Source organism: Mus pahari, chromosome 17 (assembly GCF_900095145.1).
Source record: "Mus pahari chromosome 17, PAHARI_EIJ_v1.1, whole genome shotgun sequence".
NCBI classification, from domain to species: domain Eukaryota; kingdom Metazoa; phylum Chordata; class Mammalia; order Rodentia; family Muridae; genus Mus; species Mus pahari.
The window spans coordinates 49,431,572-49,452,821 of record NC_034606.1 but is presented as its reverse complement, the minus strand read 5'-3'; the positions used below and the strand labels follow the sequence as shown (position 1 = coordinate 49,452,821).

The window sequence follows — 21,250 nt, the reverse complement described above, 5'->3', positions numbered from 1 at the left end:
TGGTTTCTTCTCATCTGTTTTGTTTTGTTTGAGATGGGGTCCCATGTAGCCCAGGCTAGCTACCAACTCTCTATGTGGCCAAGGATGACTTTGAAGGCCTAATCTTCCTGCCTCTACCTTCCAAAAGCTGAGATTAGAGGCATGTGTTACCATGCATCTTTTATGTAGTTCTGTGGATAAAACCCTGGGCTTCATGAACCAGAAAACAAACACAAAACAAGCAAAACAAAACAAGCAAACAAAACCTCTACAAGCTGAACTGCAGTACCTCACCACCACCACGGTCTCTTCTCTTTTCTGGACTTCATGCCAGTTTGCAAAGCCCCACACACCATTACACCCCTAACATAGGCCTTGTACTCATTCCTACTTCAAGACAGACACTGAGGCTCATCTCCCCAAGACTAATGGAAAGTGAATTATGAAAAGCTGAATTTAGGTCCCAGTGGCTCCCACCTCCTGAGCCCGCATCTCCGTTGTCAGGCTGACAGGGCCGCTTCCACAGCGTGTTCTGTGTCACCGCTTCAGTCAGGGTCTTTCTGCTCTGACTGCTGGATTGGACCAATGCTCCCATGACTTCCAGGGATTTCCATCCCAGGCCAGGCCTGGGAAGCAGCTGTCTGCTAATGGCTTCTCTGCTCCGCACACACATTGCAAGCCCTCCAGTGGGAAGGTCCTATTATCTCTTTGGAAACCCCAAGGAAGGTCACTCACTCAGACCCGCATACTGCGCCTGCCACTGTCTGAGGCTGGGCTGGTCACAGAAGCCCCACCGCAGCATCTGTCTTTTATCTTCACCCTCCGAGTGGGCGTGGCCAAGGCCCGGCATCTGGGTGCAGTTGATTTCCAGACTACATATTTTAAATGGCATTTTAAAAATTAAAAACTTAAGTCCTTGCAGCTGGCAGGCCTTGAAGAGCGTGGCCTGGGGGGGCTGCAGGCTGTCATGGGGAGGTCTGTGGTCCTGGCCTCGTAGTGGAGCCCGGATGAGACAGGGGCGAAGCTGGAGACTCCTCTCCGGTGTCTGTTTTAGATTTGACCTTGGGATTTCCCAGGACTTAGCACACTCTGAGGTTGTAGGGACCTAGCTCCAAACTCCTGGCCTGGAATGGAAATCCCCATCCCACTACCGGGAAGTCATGGGAGCAGTGGTCCAGCCCAGCAGTCAGTGCAGAAAGACCCTGGCTGAAGCAGTACTGCCCTGCTGGTTGGGTTGAACTGGTGGAAATGGGAACAGCCCTGTGCAATCTTCATCCTTAAAGTGGGAACACAGAACACACTGTGGAAGGGTCCTGTCAGTCTGACAACAGAGATGCCGACCGAGCAAGTGGGAGCCACTGGGCTCCAAATTCAGCTTTTCAAACTTCATTTTCCATAGTCTTAGGGAGATGAGCCTCAGTTTCCAAATCTGTGAAACAGGGATGGCTTAGTCACTGTGAGTGACACCGTGTGGCTGCCCATATGGGACTCATCTGTAAAATGGGGTCGCCGCTCTGAGCCCAGAACGTGTGGCACAGGGTCAGAACTGAAAGTGTCCTTGGTCATTATTGGTGTGCTAGTCACACAGCTATAACACCCGGCCAGTGCTGGTCGATATCACAGCGCCTGCGTCCCGCCAATCCCCAGTTCTCAGTGTGGCAGTACCACACTGGTGTGTTTGACATGCAAGGACAAGGTGGATCCCGACCTGGCTTGGTGGAGTCCACAGTCTCATGGGGATACTGAGAGTCTTACAAATGAAAACAGGCCACAGGGTGATCTCAGGAACCCAGTGACATTGTGACCCATATGAAGTTCAAGACCCATATGAAGTTTCCTGTGCCAGGTGCACAGGAGGCAGGGAGTTGGCTCAGCAGAGGTGCATCACAGCATGGAGCTAGGTCTCTAAGTCTTGTGTGGTACCCTTTGGAACTGCTTGTGTCGCACTTGGCCAAGGTGCTCTGAGAAATTCAAATCCCCATTCTGCTGTCTCGGCTGGGGAATCTTAGAGAAGACTTTGGTCCCCCAGAGGTCCCTCTCCCTACCCAATTTCCACCTTAGACCCGACAGGTCTGTGTCCTTCCATCTTAGCACTGTGCAGAGCAGAGGGGACCTTTAGCTGCCCCTTGTCCTGCGCTGGCTTTTTGGAGCGTTTCTAGCTCCAGGCAGGGCAACCACCCCTCCTGCTTGGGATGCCAAACAGCATCTGCAGAGAGCGGCCCTGCTCCCTCCCCGCCTCCTCAGCCCCCAGGCTGCTGCCATGGGAACCACCAGGAACAGCCTGGTTCTCTGAGCCCTGACATGGGGGCTGCAAGAGAGAGAAATCTGGGGAGAGATGGATGCCTGGGACCAGAGCCCACCTAGACATCTGTCTCCCATGAGACTTCAGCCTGTAAGTGAGTTGGGCTCTTGGCCTTTTTCCCCTGGCAGGCATTCTCTGCTGTGCCCTGACACTTCCAGGCAAAGCCAGTGTCCGTTAATAAAAGACTCAGCACTTGGCTGTCAGTCATTCACACCTTTGTGTGGCAGTAGTTGGCCAAGAGACAGAGTGGCAGAAAGAAGCCGAGACTTCCCTGTTTAGGATTTGCTGGGTACCCCACCCAAGTACTGACTGGTACTGAGTTCTAAGCACCCCTCTTGAGGCTGTCAAGCTCTGTCAAGCATGGCAGAGCCTTACCAATAGCCATTGCCCCCCGAAACTCCCACTGCCCTGACTCCCAAGAGTCTTCCATCCAAGAAACTGGCCAGCTGAGACACGGTCTCCTGAATAGAGAAAGGAAGTGGGCTTATTGGCTCTGCTTCTGCCCTGGCAGGGCTGGGCAGGGAATAACCACCATCCCACTGCCAGAGGCCACAGCTGGAACTAGGGGTTCCAGCCTTGGAAGTCGAGGAGAGACTTAAGACCTGGAGATGGGTGGAGTTTCTCATAGACCACACAGCAAAGCAGACCCGTGAGATCAGGCCAAGCTCTGTTCCCAGCGCAGACAGGCGGGAGCTCCAGGACCTTCTGGAGTGGAGGTTTTCAGCTTGCCTCTCCTAGGCTGGTCAGCAGCCTCTGCTCAACACCCTGACTGGCCCATGCCCACTCAAGCAGATGCCCGTGGCAGGGAACAGACTGCAGTGGGTGTCACTTGAGCAGTTAATAAACCAGTCCCTTGAAACAGGCCCCGGGGCCCTGGCAAGTTCCAGGCAGCAACCCCGCTGTGGTGTCAAACCTGGAGCCAGCCCACCCGAGGGGACTAAGACCCCAATCTGGGGTGGGAGCATCAGGGGCACAGATATGCCAAGTGATAGAGGCCAAAGGAGAGGCTAGACTTCATGAAGACTTGGGGGATTGGAGCAGCCTCAAATGAGGGTACCGCAAATGGCGGGACAGAGGGAAGGAGGTGGGGAGGTGGGAAAGGCTACCTGGCAGAGGGTCTGACCTGTGCGCAGGCACTGAACAGGGGGTAGTCAGTTGTGTGCTTCAGTGCCCGGCAACATGGAAAGAGAGAACTGAGCTCGCTATGGGTTGGGAGCGTTCGAAGTATTAAATCCTAAGGACTCTTGCCACCTCTGCCAGGAGACTGCAGCCTCTGTGGGGGAGCAGAGGGGTGATGGAGTGGCCAGGGATGCGGCTTGGGCTTGTAGGGTGATTTCCCAGCACGCACAAACCCCCAAGCCCCATTCCCATTGCTTATAAACCAAGCACTTGTCACCCCAACGCTCTGGGAGTGGAAGCAGGAGAACCGGAAATTCAATATCTTTGGCTTACATAGCAAGCTCGAGGCCAGCCTGAGCTACGCAAGGCCTTATCTTTTTTCTTTTTTTCAAGACAGGGTTTCTCTGTGTAGCCCTGGCTGTTCTGGAACTCGCTTTGTAGACCAGGATGGCCTCGAACTCAGAAATCCGCCTGCCTCTGCCTCCTGAGTGCTGGGATTAAAGATCTTAAAAAAAAAAAAAAAAAAAAAAAATCACGAAGAACAAGATTTCTCTGTGGTCAGAAGGAAAAGACGTTAGCAAGGGTGGGGACTGAGCTGAGGTGGGAGTCAGGGATAACTGGGTAGGGAATTCTGCAGAGGCTCTGAAGGTGTTGCACCCCTGCAGGGGTGCCATGGGGGTTCTGAGGCACGTGGGGGTGTGACTTGGTTTTCTGTTCCCTGGAAGCCATGACAGGCCTGTGGCATCTGCCCTTGGGAGTGAGGCCAGGAGGGATGGAACAGGAGTGTCCCAGGGGCAGTTGTGGTAAGCACAAAGCCAGCAGGGAGCCTGGCATATACACAAGGAAAGAGGGGGTGAGGTAGGGCCCCAATAGTCAGAGTCGGGCATGATGGTGCACGCCTTTAATCCCAGCACTCGGGAAGCAGAGGCAGGCGGATTTCTGAGTTCGAGGCCAGCCTGGTCTACAAAGTGAGTTCCAGGACAGCCAGGGGTACCCAGAGAAACCCTGTCTCGAAAAACCAAAAGAAAAAAGAAAAAGAAAAAAAAAGAAAGAAAAAGAAAAGAAAAGAAAAGAAAAGAAAAGAAAAGAAAAGAAAAGAAAAGAAAAGAAAAGAAAAGAAAAGAAAAGAAAAGAAAAGAAAAGAAAAGAAAAGAAAAGTCAGAGCTCTTGCCGAGTGCCCCTTAGGGAAGGACCTACAGAGTCTAGCCTAGAGCACAGGGCCAGGCCAGTGGCCAATGGGGTGCGAGGGACAGGGCAGGTGGGGGTGGAGCCTAGTGCTGGAAGTTTGTGTTTGCTAGCCTGTAGTGGAGGCTGGCAGACAGGGCTGGGGCTTCTGTGAGTGTGGCTCAGTCTCGGCATCTCTTTCCCCAGCAACTACACGGCGCTTCTGGGAGTGTGGATTTACGGCTTCTTCGTGCTCACGCTGCTGGTCCTGGATCTGCTCTATTATTCCGCCATGAACTACGATATTTGCAAGGTTTACCTCACTCGGTGGGGGATCCAGGGACGGTGGATGAAACAGGACCCCCGGCGGTGGGGGAACCCTGCTCGAGCCCCTCGGCCAGGACAGCCGGCCCCACAGCCGCAGCCTCCCCCTGGTACCCTGCCGCAAGCCCCCCAGGCCGTGCACACACTGCGGGGAGACACGCACAGCCCACCCCTGATGACCTTCCAGAGCTCATCCGCCTGGTAAGTGTTTGCCAGAGCGGCCTGGGTGGACTGGACTCTTATCACTGCTGCCGCGGTCCGACCACAGGTGACCTGGTTATTTGCTGTCCTTACTGTTCGCCAAGGAGGACTTAAAAGCCACTCGCGTGTGGCAGCACATGTGTGTTTCTAGAGGAGAAGCCAGAAAAGACAGGTTGTCGCTTGAGTTTCCTAGTGGCCAAGGCGAAAGGGGGAAGTTGGATGGGTTTTCAAGTTTCTGTGGTCTGGTCAAAGGAAAGAAAGCTTATCGGTGATGTGGAGAAGAGTTTTCAGCCTCAGGTCAGGAAATAAATCTAAATCTCTCCTTTAGTTCCTTTGTCATACATACCTGGAGGTGACTCAGGTAGGTGGAAGGTCAGGAGAGAGAAGGAGGTAACATATCAAAGACTTGGCTTTGGAGGTGGCCGGATCTGGTCTCATCTGGGCAGCTGTCATCTCTGCCTTACTCCGGTAGGATGTTGGTGGTGGGGCGTGGCAGCACTGCTGCCCAGAACCGAGGACTTTCAGAGCAGGTGTCTCATGAGGTCAGCTAGCCCAAGGACAGAGAGAAGCATGGCTTTGGCTTGGGGTCATGGGTGGGCGGGGTCTGGGCCCTGGGTGGAAGCTGTGGTACTCAGATTCTGAACACAGCATCCCTGGGGGTCACAACCCAGAGTTCTGCAAGATCATCTTGAGCCCTGTTGCTGGTGACCTGCACCTTCTAGCACAGTGACCACTGGGCTCTGCAGGGGACTGGCCAACACATGCTGGCTAGTTTTGTTATATCACCCTTCGACCTTCCAATCCTTGTGAGAAACCGGGGGGGGGGGTGTACCATCCTTGGGTTATTCTGGGACTGTCCAGCGCATAGTAGGCACACAGTGCACCTTTGCTACTTCTCCTGGGGGGTACTGGCGACCTTGTTAGCCACTGCCGGAGCAGCTCCCAGGTAGCGACCTTTTCAATAATGAATGGCGTGAATAATTAATCAGATGCACTTATGGACCGAGGAACCGCCTGTCTATCAAGCAGGAGACAGCCACGGTCTGTCTCTCCTTGGATGAGCTCGGATGAGCTCTGGGCTGACTCCTGTGGTGGGAGGTGAAGGTGAGGAGAGCCACCATTCAGGTGGAGAGCAAGACCCAGACCCAGGGAATGCTAGAGAGTGAGCAGTCTGTTTACGGTACCTAATGTTGAGGGTCCCCAAAGTATACATCCCATGTCTGTGTCAGAGAACACTCAGAGCCCACTGGCCAAGAGGGCCTGGTGGGCTGCCTCTGGGCACCCTGGTTTTAGTTGGAATGGGCCTCCTCCGTCCTTTCCTTTGGGGTCCCTGCCTGCTGCCCAGGAAGGCGTTGAAGGTTATCGGTGTTCTATACTCACAGCTGGAGTGTGCGCCTGTCTGGAGGCCCACAGTGCCCGGAGATGTACTAAGACCCCACCCCTGCTCCTGATATCCGGGGTTACCTGCTAGGAGCTCTGTGTCTGTCTCAGTGTTCCCCCACCCCCACACTGGTTTTCACCAACATGGACAGATTATGCACCTACTGTATGCCAAGTGCCATGCTGCACCTCTGGGATATAGGCATAGAGGAGGTGGCAGGGGTGTGTGCCCAGAGCTTGGAACTGTACAGAAGCTAGAGTTTATGGAGTCTGAGAGCAGGTGTCTGTCTGGATGTGTGGGGCACACATACTGTGGAGCTCAGCCGTCCCTGTCCCCGTGGTTTCCTCTTCAGACTTGGGAAGTTGTGCCTTGTGGCCACCCGCTTGTCCATTCAAACCATAGCTCAGAGGTCCCTGTGTTGGGGGAATGTTCTAGCCACTGGCCACATTCACACACCACCTCCCAGTCACTTTCTGTCCTTGGATATGCTGTGACTTTGCAGGAGGCTTCAGGGTTTTTTCCCCCAGAGGAGAAACAAGGGGAGAGGGTTGGGCAGCCACATGGGACCTCCTCCTTTGTCACCCCAGAGTCCCCTGGGAGACTAGAGGGGCAGGGTGCAGGACTTTGGAGGACGTCTTTTGAGTTCAGCCCATGGCTTCTCCCCTCTTCATCCTGACTCTGACTGACTCTCTGGCTTCTATAGCACACAGCCAGGTCACCAAGAGGGTGATGGTGGCCGACTTGTGTGTTGTCACTTTGGGAGGCTCAAGGTCACGTGACCCATTGAACAGGGTAGGTCAAAGGCTCCTGCAAGATGGGGATCCAGGTAGCTATGGGAGGTCTTGGCTGCTCAGGCTCTAGGGTACTCCTGCCCTGCTATAGGGGAAACAGAAAGGCTATACCACCAACTGGGGCTTGATAAGTGACGAGCGCCCCGGGTGGCCCCTAAGTTGCCACTTCTGCAGCAATACTGAAGACCCCCAAGGGCTGTGGCACAGCCTCGGCCCCTCAGGTCCTGTGATCAGCCTCTCGGTTCATTATTCCATCCATCTCCCTCTTAAGCAATATGACTGTCTGGCTAAAGGCAAAACCAGGTGCCAAATTAAGCCACCAGGCATAGGAAGCATCAGCCAGCTCTTTATCTCTAACTGAGTTAGGGGGTAGTGGAGCCCGGGTGAGTTGGAGCCCCGTTGCTCTTCATTGAGTTTTACAGAGGAACTTTTGTTCAGATTCTCAGACCCCATCTCTGTTTAGATGACTGAAACTTCTCTGTTCCCTGCAGCCTCGGTGCCCTCCACATCTTGAATCTCTCTTTACCTTCCCCGGGGCCCTGCCTTCCTCAGGCAGAAGTGCTCTAGCCTCCTCCTTGGCTGCAGATGACAGTGGCCACTGTCCCCAGACCAGCCCCCTCCCCAGGCTTCCTCTCTGGCCCTGTCCCCTGCTGATGGTCACAGCAGCTTGTTTGCCCGTGGTTTCTGGTGGTGCCAGGCTCTTGGCCCATGTCGGGGCCGCCTGTGGCTCCTAGCGGATGCTCAGTGGCTATGTTCTGACAGTGCAGCAGGTCAGCCAGTGCGCAGGCGCAGTGCAGGATCTAGCTGTGCATGGTCACCTCCAGCCCAGGTCCCCAGGGCCATCTGGAGGGAGCTGCTGGTGCCCTTCATGAAGCTCAGCATATCTGCCTCTGCATTCTGCCTGTCCTGTGACAGGTGGAGCGAGGTCGGTTGTCACGTTGGCCACCCCTTCCTTGTCCTAGTATTCACTGGCACATATGTGCATGCGCACACGTGTACACACACACACACACACACACACACACACACACACACACACACCACTCTTCCCAGCATCACTGGGACTTGGCATCTATTTCATCAGGTTCCCAAAGGTTAAATTCTCCTCACTTCACAGATGGGGAAACTGAGGCCTCATGTAGGCTCAGCCACATGCATGCCAATGGCAGACCTGAAGCCTGGGGTGCTCAGGGAGCCACAACACCAAAAAGTCTACTCCTGTATGTGTGGTGGCTCCCAAAGCTTCCTGGACTCCTCTGGGCACCGCCCAGTCAGCTGTACTGAAATTCCCTCTCCCCAGCAACAAGACAGTCACTGGTCGGTCACCTCCTGGTCTTGTGACTTTTCTGTTCCCTCCCCTTCCTCCAGGAGGGGGTGTTCAAAGATCTGCATGGCCATTTCTACTGAGTTCCTGCCCAACACTCTGCCACTTATGTCTGTAGACAGGGAAACTGAGGCACATAGCCGTTTGGTAACCGGCCCTGGGTCAGCCCGCCAGTCAGTGGTCAGCACTTGAAGGCAGGTGGATTGACTCTGGCCAGACTGGAGGATTGCTTGGCTGGCTGGCCATCTCCATCTTGACCACACTGAGGCAAGAGCCTCCTGCCTGTCTTCTTGTCCCTGTTCTTTGTGCCTGGCAGCAGAATGACCCTTTTAATACAGAATCAAAACCAGCTAATGGAATCAAGACCTTCTTCACTTGCTCACACAGGACAGTGGCCTCGCTGCCCCAGGGGCCTCAGCTGTAGCTGCTCCCAACCTTTGAAAGCACTTCCCCCAAGTAACCAGTGGGGCTAGCTCCCTTCCTCCCCTCCCCGCTGGTTCAGAGCTCAGAGGCTCCTCCCAAACAGATTGTCCTCACCCCTCCCCTCCCCCTCCTCCCTACCCTGACACCATCACACAGAACTCCCTGCACCGCACTTTTGGTCCCTTTGATGTGTTATTGCCACCTGGCACTATGTCTGGTTTCCTGTTTGTTGTCTGTCAGTCTGTCTGTCTGTCTGTCCCTCTGGAAGGGAACCCTGGAGAGCTGAACTCTAGCTCGTGGTAGGCACACTCTGATTGAATGGCCTGTGTCTTGGGGTGGGGGGTGTTGAAGGCCCCCCATGAATGTCAGCTCAGTGAATGAACCACAAGTGCACAGCAGACTGAGGCAGCAGAGCTTCACGGCTCCCGCTCCGATAGACATGGTTGCTGGCTCTCCCCGGCAGCCCCGCAGTGAGTGCCCTCAGGCCAATCCAAGAAACGGAGGCCCAGGGGGAGAACGACAGCCCAGCCCTGCTGATGTCTGAGCCCAGGGCCTGGAAATTTAGGTCCCTTCCCGACTGGGACATCTGCTTCCTGAGATTCCTGAGACACCTGGCTCAGGTTGGGTGTGTCACCAGCTAGCAGCTGAAGAGTGTGGCTTCCTGGCCTCATCCATTCCTGGAGAGACTCCAAGGGTCCCCTAAACTCCAGGAAGTCTAGGGTTCCAAGTAGCCCCATTAAAAGCTCTCTCTGGCTTGGGGCAGCAGTGATCTGAACTCAGCCTGGGTTCCTGCTGGCCCAGCCCTTTCCTGAAGGCTGAAGAGACCTGATGGGTTGTCCTGGTACGTGCTAGGTTTAAGGTCTCTGTCCTTTCTCTTATAGCAGCACCAAGTTCCTAGCATTCAAGGTCCCAACAGAAGTAGCCTCTGGGCTGTCTACTTGCCAGTCCACTTACCCACCCACCCACTTGTCCACCCTCTTATCTGCCCACCAGCCCACCTACTTGCTCACCTAATACCCACCCACCTGCACACCTAACTGCCCACCCAACTACCTACCTACCCACCTACTAACCCACACACTTACCCACCCATCTGCACACCCTCCAGACAGTCCACTCAACCAGCCCACCACCTGCCCCTCACTGCCCTCTGGTCTGTCTGTCTTCCCACTAGCCCCTCCCCACCACAGGGGGCCAGGCAGTGCAGTCATGCAGCATGCATGCTTATTTGCAGTTAATTTAATCCCTCACCCCCAAACACACACACACACACACACACACACACACACACACCCCTCCTGGTCAAACTTGCAGGGCTGAGAACTGCTGTCTCAGAACCATACCTGGGTTCACACACACACAACTCATGGACCCAATGGAGAACCCCAGGTCAATTCTTGGAATCTCTGTGTTTTCATAGGTGAAATGGGTATAAACCAGATACACCACGTGGACTCCTAGCAAGGATTCCAATGGTCCAGGTATGGCCAGTTTCTCCGTGAACAGGAGCTATTATTGCTGTCATTTAATTAGTAACTGAAAGTGAGGGGGAAGGCCACGGCCACCGTGTCCCACCTGGCTGATATTTATTTCCTGCTGCCCCCCTGGGCCTGCTTTTTTTTGCCCTCTCTGAAAGGCTGTGTGGGATTCTGCATTCCAGTTTTATTCACAGTAAATTGGCCATTATCATGCGAATTTCCTTAATGTCTCTAAACATCATTTTAGCATCTACTCGGTTGTGAAGTTTCCCTTGCGCTGGCATTAACTTAGTTCCCCCACAGAGCGACATTTAAGACAGCTCACACTTTTTTTTTTTTTTCTTTTGCTGTGACAACTAAAAGTGGCAGCGGCAAGGCCGGCGTAGGAAACCAGGGTGCACCAACACCTCACTGGCTGTGGCCTCTCCCTGAAGTGGGTTACTTCCTCCAGGTGGACCCTGGCAGGAAGGAACCTGAGCCTCACAGTGGGACCACTCCAGGCACAGCTGCAGGGTCTGGTAGCACTACAGATGGGCTCAGGATGCAACTCTGGGGCGCCATCTCTTTAATTGTCATGGTGTTATTATTAATCCATTTTGTCTCCTCTCTCCGTGAGTCTATTTTACTGTGCCTCTAAGACCATTGATAATTTTCTCTGTTTCCATAAAGCAGCATTTATTTGTCTCAAACCTTGCTTCCTTGGGGTTCTCCTCCACCCCCCTCTTACTGTTTACTGAATACATTTTTAATTAACTTTCAGTCAAGTTGCTTTTCTGGAAAAAAACCAAGGCTTGCCCAGAGTGGCGCAGCTCCGTGTTTCCTGTGTGTGCCCCACATGTGATGGGGTTTCCTGTCCCATGCCAAGAGTGGCCAAGAGGATAGTGGGAATTTGGGAGCCTCTTGTTAAATGGCCAAACAAACAAACACACACAAACACAGTGTGTGAGCTGGTGATTAAATACACAGTAACAGGCGGGGAGAGGGTAGCCCTTCAAAACCCAGCATTTCTTGTTATGCTCCCGCGTTGACTGTGACTGTGCTTCTGGGATGGAGGACGTATATGCTGGTCCATCTTGTCTGCCCAGGAGATATCTGCAGGATGGGCTGGCCTAGGGCATCCCTTCTGCATCTGGTGATGATGTGCTGGGTGGGATGTTTTTGCCTCAAAAGCAGGCAGCATGTGCCCGCCCAGGATGCTGGGATTCGGCCAGGGTAGGGGGGTTCTGTTGGCCCCCAAGGACATGCTGCCCAGTGCGTGCCGACTCCTTCCTTGTCACTAGGCATTCAGATTCCAGCTCTGGAATGTTGTCACCTCAAATAGCCTCACCTGCCCCTTGGCCTGTGACCTCTCTGGGGACAAATGCATCTCTTCTGGTCATGTTAAAAAAAATAACTTGCCTGCGGGGTCACCCCCAGAGAGGACTGGCCACTGGTTCGGTACTGCCTAGTCTTTTGTCCCGAGTGGGGCCATCATAGGCTCCTCTTTACCAACTTCCCAGCCCCAGCCTCCTCCCATGCCAGCCTGACTGGTGCCAAGGGTTCCACAGGCATCACAGAACCCTCACTTGGACAGCCAGTGCTTTTTGGAGGCCACCTACAGGGTCCACGTCCTGTACTGAGGATTAGGAGTCAAGGGACAAAGAAGGCAGAGCTCAGAGCCTTCAAAAGCCACCGCTGACTCGGAGAAGGTCCACACTGACCTCCTCCCGGCTTTGCTGGGAAAAACCAATGCCTTCCGTCAAGGGCAGACACACCGGCAGATCAGCCATTTTGAAGACCATTCCAGGGTGACCTGGACGGAGCAGGGAGGTCACAGGGGCCTCTTCCAGCCTGTTCCCAGCAGACTGTAGGTTGGAAAAGACCAGGAGCCTCTCAGCAGGCTGGGGGAAGGGCGGCTTTCGGTCCGGATTCCTGTGTCTTGGAGTAAGCCTCTACTTGCCCACCTGGGGGAAGCAGGGGCTTTGAGAGAGTGAAGTCAGGTGTGCTGGGGACTTAGGAGCATAGCGACAGGGCACCCGTTTCCCAGCTGGTCTCCTTCACACAGGCCTGTGCCCCCATGTGGGGACCACTGATGTAACCCAACACACACACATTTGCATAGAACGTTCATCAGGGTGTCTTAACACAGACATTGTGTATAGATAGAGATAGCAGACCTATGAGTCGCTGACAAAGAGGCATTTTATAAAGGCCAGGTATGGCCCTCCATCCCTCCACACCCATGACAGCATCCCTGTTATCACCCTCTGAGCCGCAGCGACCTGCTCATGAGAAGGACCCCAAGAAAGCCCACACCCGCCTGTGAAGGGGCAACGCCCCATGCCCCACCCCAGCTAGAGACGGAGGACAGCTTATGTCTTTGCTCCTCCGGCCGCATAAGAGAAGGGACCTGGGGTTGAATTTGCTGCTATACCCTCGGTCCCTGGATCTTTGTACTCCAGCAACTACTTCCTCAGTCATGCCGGCTGCCGCTGGCTGGCTGGGGTTCAGAGAGACTTAGCAGCTGGAACTAGTATTGTGGGTCTGGGTGGGAGGAGCCAGGATGCACAGCTATGGCAGGCCCGCAGCCTCCATTCCTCAGCACACCCCCACCCCAGCCAAGTGATCCCCTGATACTCTACCAGAGACTTATGGAGACAAGAGTCTCCTCCAACCCAGGGACCCTTGGCTGCTACTTAACAGGGGGACAGGTCTCATTTCCACTGCCCATCCCAACCTCCTCCTCCCATGATCTCCTGACCTGAGTTGCCCAATGACCTCTCTAGACATTTCCTGACCAATGCCCTCACGGTGAGGGAGCTGACTCCCGTATAAGACACCTTATTCCATAGGATGGGGTCAGGGGTCAGAGGGTATACAGAGGGCTTGTTGACACTGGGTCAGAGAAGCGCTTCCAAGTCTCCCTCTTGTAATCACTGTGTCCCTGCCTCTACTGTGCCGCTTCTGTGTTTCCAAGAACTGGCGTCTTTGCTGCCTCGCAGAGCTCCAGTCCAGATGGGTCCCGATCGATACACGCATGTAATGGACCAATACTCTTGTCTTCCTAAAAGCCATTAGTCAGTCGATGGCAATAGTGTGTCTCCCAGCTGACAGCAGGAAGAGAGGGCAGAGCTCTTTGTGGTGCCTGGAGACGAGAGACCAGAGTCCATTAGTCAGAGGAATCGGAGCCTCCGGGTGGGGTTTGGGGAGACCAAGTACCACAGTGGGCAGGTGGCGCCAAGGGGAACAGTGGCTGTGCCCAGGCTGGGTGGGGGCTGCAAGGGCTGCTCTGGAGGGGATGGGACCTGAAAGGGGTGGGCACAGGGCAGGCAGAGAGCACAGCAGACTCCAGAGAGACTCGGGTATGGCATGGTAGGCCAGTGTACTGAAGACCGGGCACTCTGGGTCTCAGGAGAGAAGAGAAGGGTGGGGTGGATCCTAAGGAGCCAGGGCAGGCCACAGGTGAAAAAGAGGAATGAGATGTCCAATGGACAGGAGGGTCTCCCGCAGGCATGGAGGCCCAGCAGGAACGCTGGGTAGGTTACCACCCATGAAAGATGGCTTGTCTCTGGCTGTTTTGACAATAGTGAACAAGGATGAGGAGTGGTGTGTGTGTATGTATGTGTGTGTGTGTGTCTGTCTGTCTGTCTATGTGTGTTCTGTGTCTGTGTGTCTGTGTGTGGTCTGTGTCTATGTGTCTGTGTGTGTGTGTGTGTGTGTGTATGTATGTGTTATGTGTCTCTGTGTATGTGTGTCTGTGTGTGTTCTCTGATTTATGGTTGAGGGTGAACCAGAACGTGGGTGTGCTATGGGATTCATGTGACATAGTATATATAACCTTGTGTACCATGCAGGAAGTGAATGTTCACATGCTATGCTTGGCTTTGACCCCGGATGGAGCTTCTTTCCATACCCCACCCCTATGGGAGGGCGGTAGGAGGGTATCCTGGTTTGTTTTCTGCTGCTGTGATAAAGCACTGACCAGAAGCAACTCGAGGAGGACAGAGTTTATTTGGCTTATAGGCTCCATCTAGGGAAGCCAAAGCGGGAGCTTGAGGCAGAAGGTTGAAGCAGAGACTACAGGGGAATGTTCCTTAGTGGCTTATCTGCCGAGAGAGGCCACCGACCACTGTGGGCTGGGCCCACAACAATTAGCAATCAGGAAAATGTACAGCGTACATGGGCACAGGCTGCTCTGATCTGGGCATGTCTTCGGCTGAGAGCCCTCCTTCCCAGGCAACTCCACGTTTGTGTGAAGTTGACTGCTAAAGCTAACCATGAGAGAGTCTGGGCTGGGCATGGGTGACTGACAGGCTCGACTGCAGAAAGCAGAGACAGGTCCCAGTCTGCACCCAGGCTTAAAAGGAGGCAAATGGGACCAGAGGAACAGACAGCCATGGCTAATCAAGGACAAGGATGACACACCCTAGGGGCCGTAGATGTATTCCACACGATTCGCCAGGTGTAGGCTGAAGCCTGGGCTGCAGGTCAGGGCTGAGGATGCGCAGTAGACCTGATCCCAACATTTATTACTGCTCCCGAGCCCTAACAAATCCTTCCTCATCCCTCAGAACCTTGCCATTTCTTCGATGGGTTGATACTTCTGCAGACCCCTCTCCCTGTGTCCACTGCAGTAAGGGCCTTAAACAATTGGCTGCACCCTGCCCAGGAGAACAGGACATACCTGAATCATCAGAGTTCACAGGGCCAGGGCAGAGTCCTGGGCAGGAGTGGGCACCCTATTCTACTCTCTACCCCTTCTTGCTGTTGGACTATGAGCAGCCGTGACCCTCCATGTCTCGGTTCCACCTTTCACACAGAGCATCCTGACCTTCCGGGGCTGCTGGAGATGCTAATGGGACAAGAGTGGGTAAGTGGTTCAAAACAACCTCTGATGCAGGAGACGAAGGAGTCTTGATTCCCGTGGGGCTGGAGGTAGGCCGTTCCAGAGAGAGGCCTTCCAGGGAAGGGCGGCCCTGTGAGACAGCTGATGTGGAACACGGGTTTCCTGTTAAAGCGGCGCCATCAATTATTGACCAGCGTGACATTAAAAATGAACAGTCAGGAAGTGTGTGTTAAAAGGCACGAGCCTCCCATGGCTGAATGAGAAAGGCGACAGGGAGGAAGGTAGCAGGAAAGACTAGAATAAGAGAACTCCAGAGCACACAACCCACCTGAGGCCCCACTCCCAAGCTGCGCTGCCCACCACCCTGTGCCAAAGAACCGCCTGGCCCATCCTCTAGTTCCAGTAGGACAAGGAGGACATCCCTTCAGCTTCCAGACAGCTTCCCTCTGATGGAAAAGACAAGGATCATGTTAAAAGTCTTTGTTTTGAAACAGAGTTTCATGTAGCCCAGGCTGGCCCTGGACTTCTGATCCCCCTACCTTCCCATACCCACTTTCTGGGCATGGACCATGGGCCTTCATGGGTACTAGGCTAGCCCTCCACCCACCGACCCACACCTTCATCTCACACACTAAATTCTTCACAGTGGCACAGCGTCCTCAGGCAGAGGAACTGGACCCTCTCTGCCGACAGCATCATCCTTTGTGAGGCCACCCCCGTGGGAGACACAGTGGGGCGTGAAAGGGAGCCAGACCCCGAGTGAGGAGGAGGAAAGGGATGCCACCTTACCAACCTCTCAGGTGGGAGTCCCTCCCGCCATCTAATGCTACCGCGGTTCTGAAGGTCACGAGTGCAGCCAAGGTCAAACAGCCAAGGAGAACTTGACCCCAAGAGGCCGCCATGTCCCTAGCACAGATGCGTGCAAGCCAGAGTCTCTCCTACACACCACCCTCATTGCCTGTCTCTTCGGCACTGAGGCCACCTCAGCACTGAGGCCACAGCCAGAGTCTGTCCTGCTGGGTGTCCTGTTGGGTGACCCTTACTAAAGCACTTACTACTGTACAGCTATTATGTGCGCACGCGCACACACACACACACACACATCTGTTCCCCTCTGCAGCCTGTGTTGGAACCAATGGGCTACCCTACCTCTTGCTGCTTGAACTTGGACCCGGAAGCCCCCTTGCTCCAGGAGCTGGAGCCTTGCGGCCAATGACTTGGAACCCTTTGAGTGAAGGTGGCACCAGCCACTGGCTTCTGAAAGCCGCTCCTGTCTGTCCTTCAGAGACTCTCCCAACTTACAGAATATCCACGCCGAGCCCCGCTGAGCAGATCTGAGAGAGGAGGCTCGTGGAAGCAGGTGACAACAGCTAGTCAGGGAGGCGATGGCTTGTTCTGGGGGCTAGCCAGGACCTGGTCCACACTGCTAGTGGCCAAGCCGGTCCTTGCTGACCACCCAAGACTCACTCAAAACAAAGAAGGGACATAACGCTGAGGTGGCAGGGAGGCTCGGTGCAGAGGCAAGCTACAGACTCCTAAAGTAAGGGACAGAGCTGAGGGACACCAGAGCTAAAGGACTCTGGAGCCCAGAGACCCCAGAGCCATGGCATGTCTGACCCTAATATCAAGTTGGCACTTCTCCTCCTTCAGGGGGCTGTGCGGGGACGTCTTGAGGCACCCGCCCTCACTGGCCCACAGCCCTACCCAGGACAGCTGCTGTCTGACCTGCTTCTGTTTCCTTTTGGATGCTTAGCCTAAGTCTGTGTACCACTGGCATGGCTGTTTCCTGTTTAGGCCCGAAGAGGGAGTTGGACGCCCTGGACTCGGAGTTACAGGCAATTGTGAACCCCCATGTAGAAACTAGGAATCAAATCTTGGTCCTCTGCAAGAGCAGCCAGTGCCCTTAACTGCTTCTGAGGCCTTTCGTCTCTAACTCGGTCCTGGTTGTGCTCGACTGACCACGCCTCTTGTTAGGATCCCGAACAGAATCCCAGCAGCAAGCTCCCTGACTTGCAAGGCAGAAGGAAGCACAGTTCCCAGGGGTGGGGGCAGGGGACCTGCTTAGAGGCCTCGTCGGCATCTGTCTACTCAGGGTGGGCGGGCGCTCAGCTCTCCTGCAACTTAAGGGTGGGGCAGCATTCACATCCTCATCCAGCCCCAGTGAGAGCCAGTGGCATCTGAATGCGGTTTGCATCATTGCAGGAATAGCGCCTCCTACTGGAGACCTTCCACTTGCGGGGACCACATCTGCTGCCCAGGTTGCCGCTATGCCCTGGGACTGCATCTGCCACCACCACCACCCCATGGTTCTCTCAGCATCCCTGCCTTCTGCAACCTTGTAAAATGTGCTTAACACGCGGTCCCAACTGCAGGGTTGCTGGGAGAACACCCCAGGAAATGTGTCATGGTTCTGCCCCGGCCCAGCATCCAGCCGGCGCTAAGTGGCTATGAGCCATTGTCATCCCAGGAGCCGTGTCCACACTTCACCTGCAGTTAGGCAGAAGGCTTTCATCTCTCCTTTGCTGTTATTGTTCCAGACTCGCCTGGCATTCTGGAAGCATTCATTACTATTCAAATTGCCAGGTGTTCTATCTCATCTCAAACAGGCTGCAGACGCTGGCCTAGCCTGCCTGCCAGCTGCACAGCTCCTCCTCTCGTGCCCCCCCCGCCCCGCCCCTTGCCTGGCTCAGGTGCAGATTGGAGGCAGTGTTGCTCAATGTTTAGCGGCACGGGCCAGCCTGCAAACCCTAGCACTGGCTGGACAGTGTGACCTTGGGCAAGTCACCTGTCCCCCCAGAGTCCAAGTCCTTTCCTAGTAAAATTTGAAAGTGGGCTCTTGAGGATGGGATGCACAGGTGAGAGCACTCTGAGAAGGCCTAGCCCAGCAGCGCCAGCACTGCCTCTGGCCCTAACTTGCCTTTCTCAGAATTTTCTAGAATCCCAGGACCCTGGGATGGAGTCCAAGGACCTTCATCTAAAGTAGCTATTGTCTCTCCTACCGGGTCTGTTGTGGCTTTCTGGATGTCCCCCAATCACCCATTCCCCAGCACCAACCGACTTCCTGCTCAGGCCCCACTGAGCTGAGGACCAGGCCAGGTCTCCCGGGAGCCAATTTTCAATGCTACCCCACATAGCAGGAAATTCCCTGATCCTGTTTGGGGGTTCTTGTATTCTGTCTCAGCTCAGAGTCCTGGAGGGGCGCAGTGACCTGTGACTTAGTCTCATGGTTCCAGCACCAGCTCAAACAGGCTACGGAAGACACCGTTAAGAAAGGCATCCACAAGTCAGGTGGGCGACAGTGGCATTGGCCCCGAGTAAAGGAGTGTGGCTACCACTATCCAGGAGCCAGCAACCAGTCAGGGACAAGTCTCTTCATCCTGGCTTCCGTGTGACCAGCTGTGGTCACAATGAGAGCCAACCGTTCCTTCCAGAAAGTTAGGACCAGGCCAGGCATCCTAGCACGCATAGTCTCTGCTGTGGCCAATGCTCAGCCCAGGCATGTCACTGTGACCGCTTGCTGTGAACAAGTCCTGCAGGCCTGGAGTGGCGGATAGTGGGTGCTTGTGGCCCTAAGGTATTAAGTAACATACTTGCCCAGAGTCACATAGCAATTCTGAACCCAGGACAGCTTGATAGTCAGTAAGGCCCAGGCTCCTCTACCATGATGTGGGATATGGGGTAACATGTTACTGAGGCCCATGAGAGTCAGGGAAGCTTGGGTAAGGGACACCCAGTGAGGGTTCTTGATAGATGTGTAAGCATTCCCCAGGTGAACGCAGGGAGGGCGTGTCTAGCGTGTGGAAAGTATCCTGGGATTTCTGAAGGTTTCTGAAGGGGCTTTCAGAGTGGAGACCACAGACCTGGAAGAGGTATAGAGTCCAGCAACGAGAGGCTCCTAAGATCCCAGCCCAGACATCAGGACTGAACCCACCGAGGAAGCCAATATAGAACGGGTTCTTCCAAAATTCATTGATTCTTCAAACATTACATTGTGTACAAGATATTATTTAAAATGCAGTTGGGCGGTGGGGGATGGGGTTATCTGACCTCAGTCAATAAAGCGCTTTCCACTCAAATGTGAGGGCCTGGGTTCTGTCCTCAGCACCCACATTAAAGAGCCCGGGGTGCAGTGGTACTCCGCTATACCCGTAGACCAGAGCCTAGTGTGATCATCAGGGAGGTTTCATCCAGACACCGAGAGGGGCGGATACAAAGACCCACAGCCAAACATTAGGCAGAGCTTGGGGAAGCCTGCAGAAGAGGGGGAGGAAGGATTGTAGGAGCCAGAGGGGTTGAGGACACCAGGAGAACAAGACCCACAGAATCAACTCAGCAGGGCTCCTAGGGGCCCACAGAGACTGATCAGGGAGCCTGTGGGTCTGATTTAGGTCCTCTGCGTATATGCTACGGTTGTACAGCTTAGTGTTCTTGTGAGACTCCTAGCAGTGGGAGCAGAGAGCTGCCTCTGGCTCTGTTGCCTGTTCTTGGGACCCTTTTCCTCTGATTGCCTCATCCAGCCTTAATATGAGGGGTTGTGCCTAGTCTTAATGTAACCTGACATGCCGTGTTCAGTTGATATCCCTGAAAAGCCTGTCTTTTTCTGAAGGGAAACAGAGAAGGGGGAGATTTGAGAGGGAGGGAGGGAGGGAGGGAGGGAGGGAGGGAGAGAGAGAGAGAGAGACAGAGAGAGAGAGAGAGAGAGAGAGAGAGAGAGAGAGAGAGAGAGAGAGAACTGTCTATCCTGGGACCTGAGGTTGAGGTACCCAGACTCTGAAGAAGTAAGATGGTCCTGGTGTGTTTGAACTGGTTTGAAGGTGAGCTTAGTGGGCCTGGCTATGGATTGTACCTGGGGATGAACGACAGGAAGGGGCTGGGAGAGGAGCTGCAGGGATTAGAGAGGCCAGTGTGGACGGAGGAAGGAGCAGGTCGAATTTTAGAGGGATAGGTAGGAGTCGGTTTGGGACGTGATAAAAGCAAGATGCCTGGGAATCAGGGGGGGGGGGATCCAAGAGGAGCCTGGGACCTCCATGCTGAGGCCTCACCCAGCCTGTATCAGTGCCCTGCAGGTCACTGTTAACCCCCTGGGAAAGAGACCAAGATAACTGGGGAGAGTAGAACAGTGTCTCTTGGGTCTGGCCCGCTTGGTTGGTTGGTTGGTTGGTTCACTCAATTTAATCTGTAGTCTGTGTATGCTGGCTCTGGGGGTTTCAGTGTGGCCAAACCAACACCAAGCCTGCCTTAAGGAGAGACATGGTGTAGATGACCTGGGCTGTCCACAGGTCAGCAGCTGCCACAGAGAGCACAATCTGAGCTGATTGAGGGAAGGAGGAGTGATGGTTTAACCTCAGCAGCCAACAGGTACCATTGGGGGAGGATGGGCAGAGCATCCTGGGAAATGGCATGTGTATCCTGTGTCGATTGTGACTGATAATGACAGGTCACATGACAGAGACCAGGAGGCCCTGAGACAGGCCCTCAGCAAGCCAGGGACCTCTACCAGGTCAGTTAGGGTTCCAGATAAAGGTGTGGCAACCAGGGGCAGTGTGTGTCAGTTTGCTCAATGCGGTGACAAGATGGCTGACAAATTCCACTTGAGAGCGGGAAGGTTTATTCCATCATAGGGAGAAAGGCATGGCAGTGGGAGTGAAAGGCGGCTGGTTAGGCCATGTCTAGTAAGGAAAAAGAGAAAGGGTAGCTCCCATTCATCTCCCTTTTGCTTTTTAATCACCTAGGACCCCACCCACAGAATTGTGTCCCTCACATTTAGGGCAGATCTTCCTACCTCAACGTACCTCATTTAGAAGCTTCCACACAGACAGGCACAGAGGTTTGTCGCCTGGGTCATTCTAGAGCCTGTGAAGTTCACGACATGTGTTAACCATCCCACACACAAAGAGATGAGTGTCGGCAGAGGTGATCTCCCCTCCCCAAGCCTCTGT

The 21,250-nt window shown here is 54.3% G+C and overlaps 1 protein-coding gene across 2 annotated transcripts in view; it reads left to right on the top strand.

Moving 5' to 3' along the window:
* Shisal1 (shisa like 1) overlaps positions 1 to 21,250 on the top strand; it is a 64,678-nt gene that overhangs the window by 35,095 nt on the left and 8,333 nt on the right. For both annotated transcript variants that reach the window (XM_029547753.1, XM_021217216.2), the window contains exon 4: positions 4,772 to 5,089. In XM_029547753.1, coding sequence (XP_029403613.1) covers positions 4,772 to 5,089 — 318 coding nt within the window. The remainder of the gene's footprint in view (positions 1 to 4,771; positions 5,090 to 21,250) is intronic.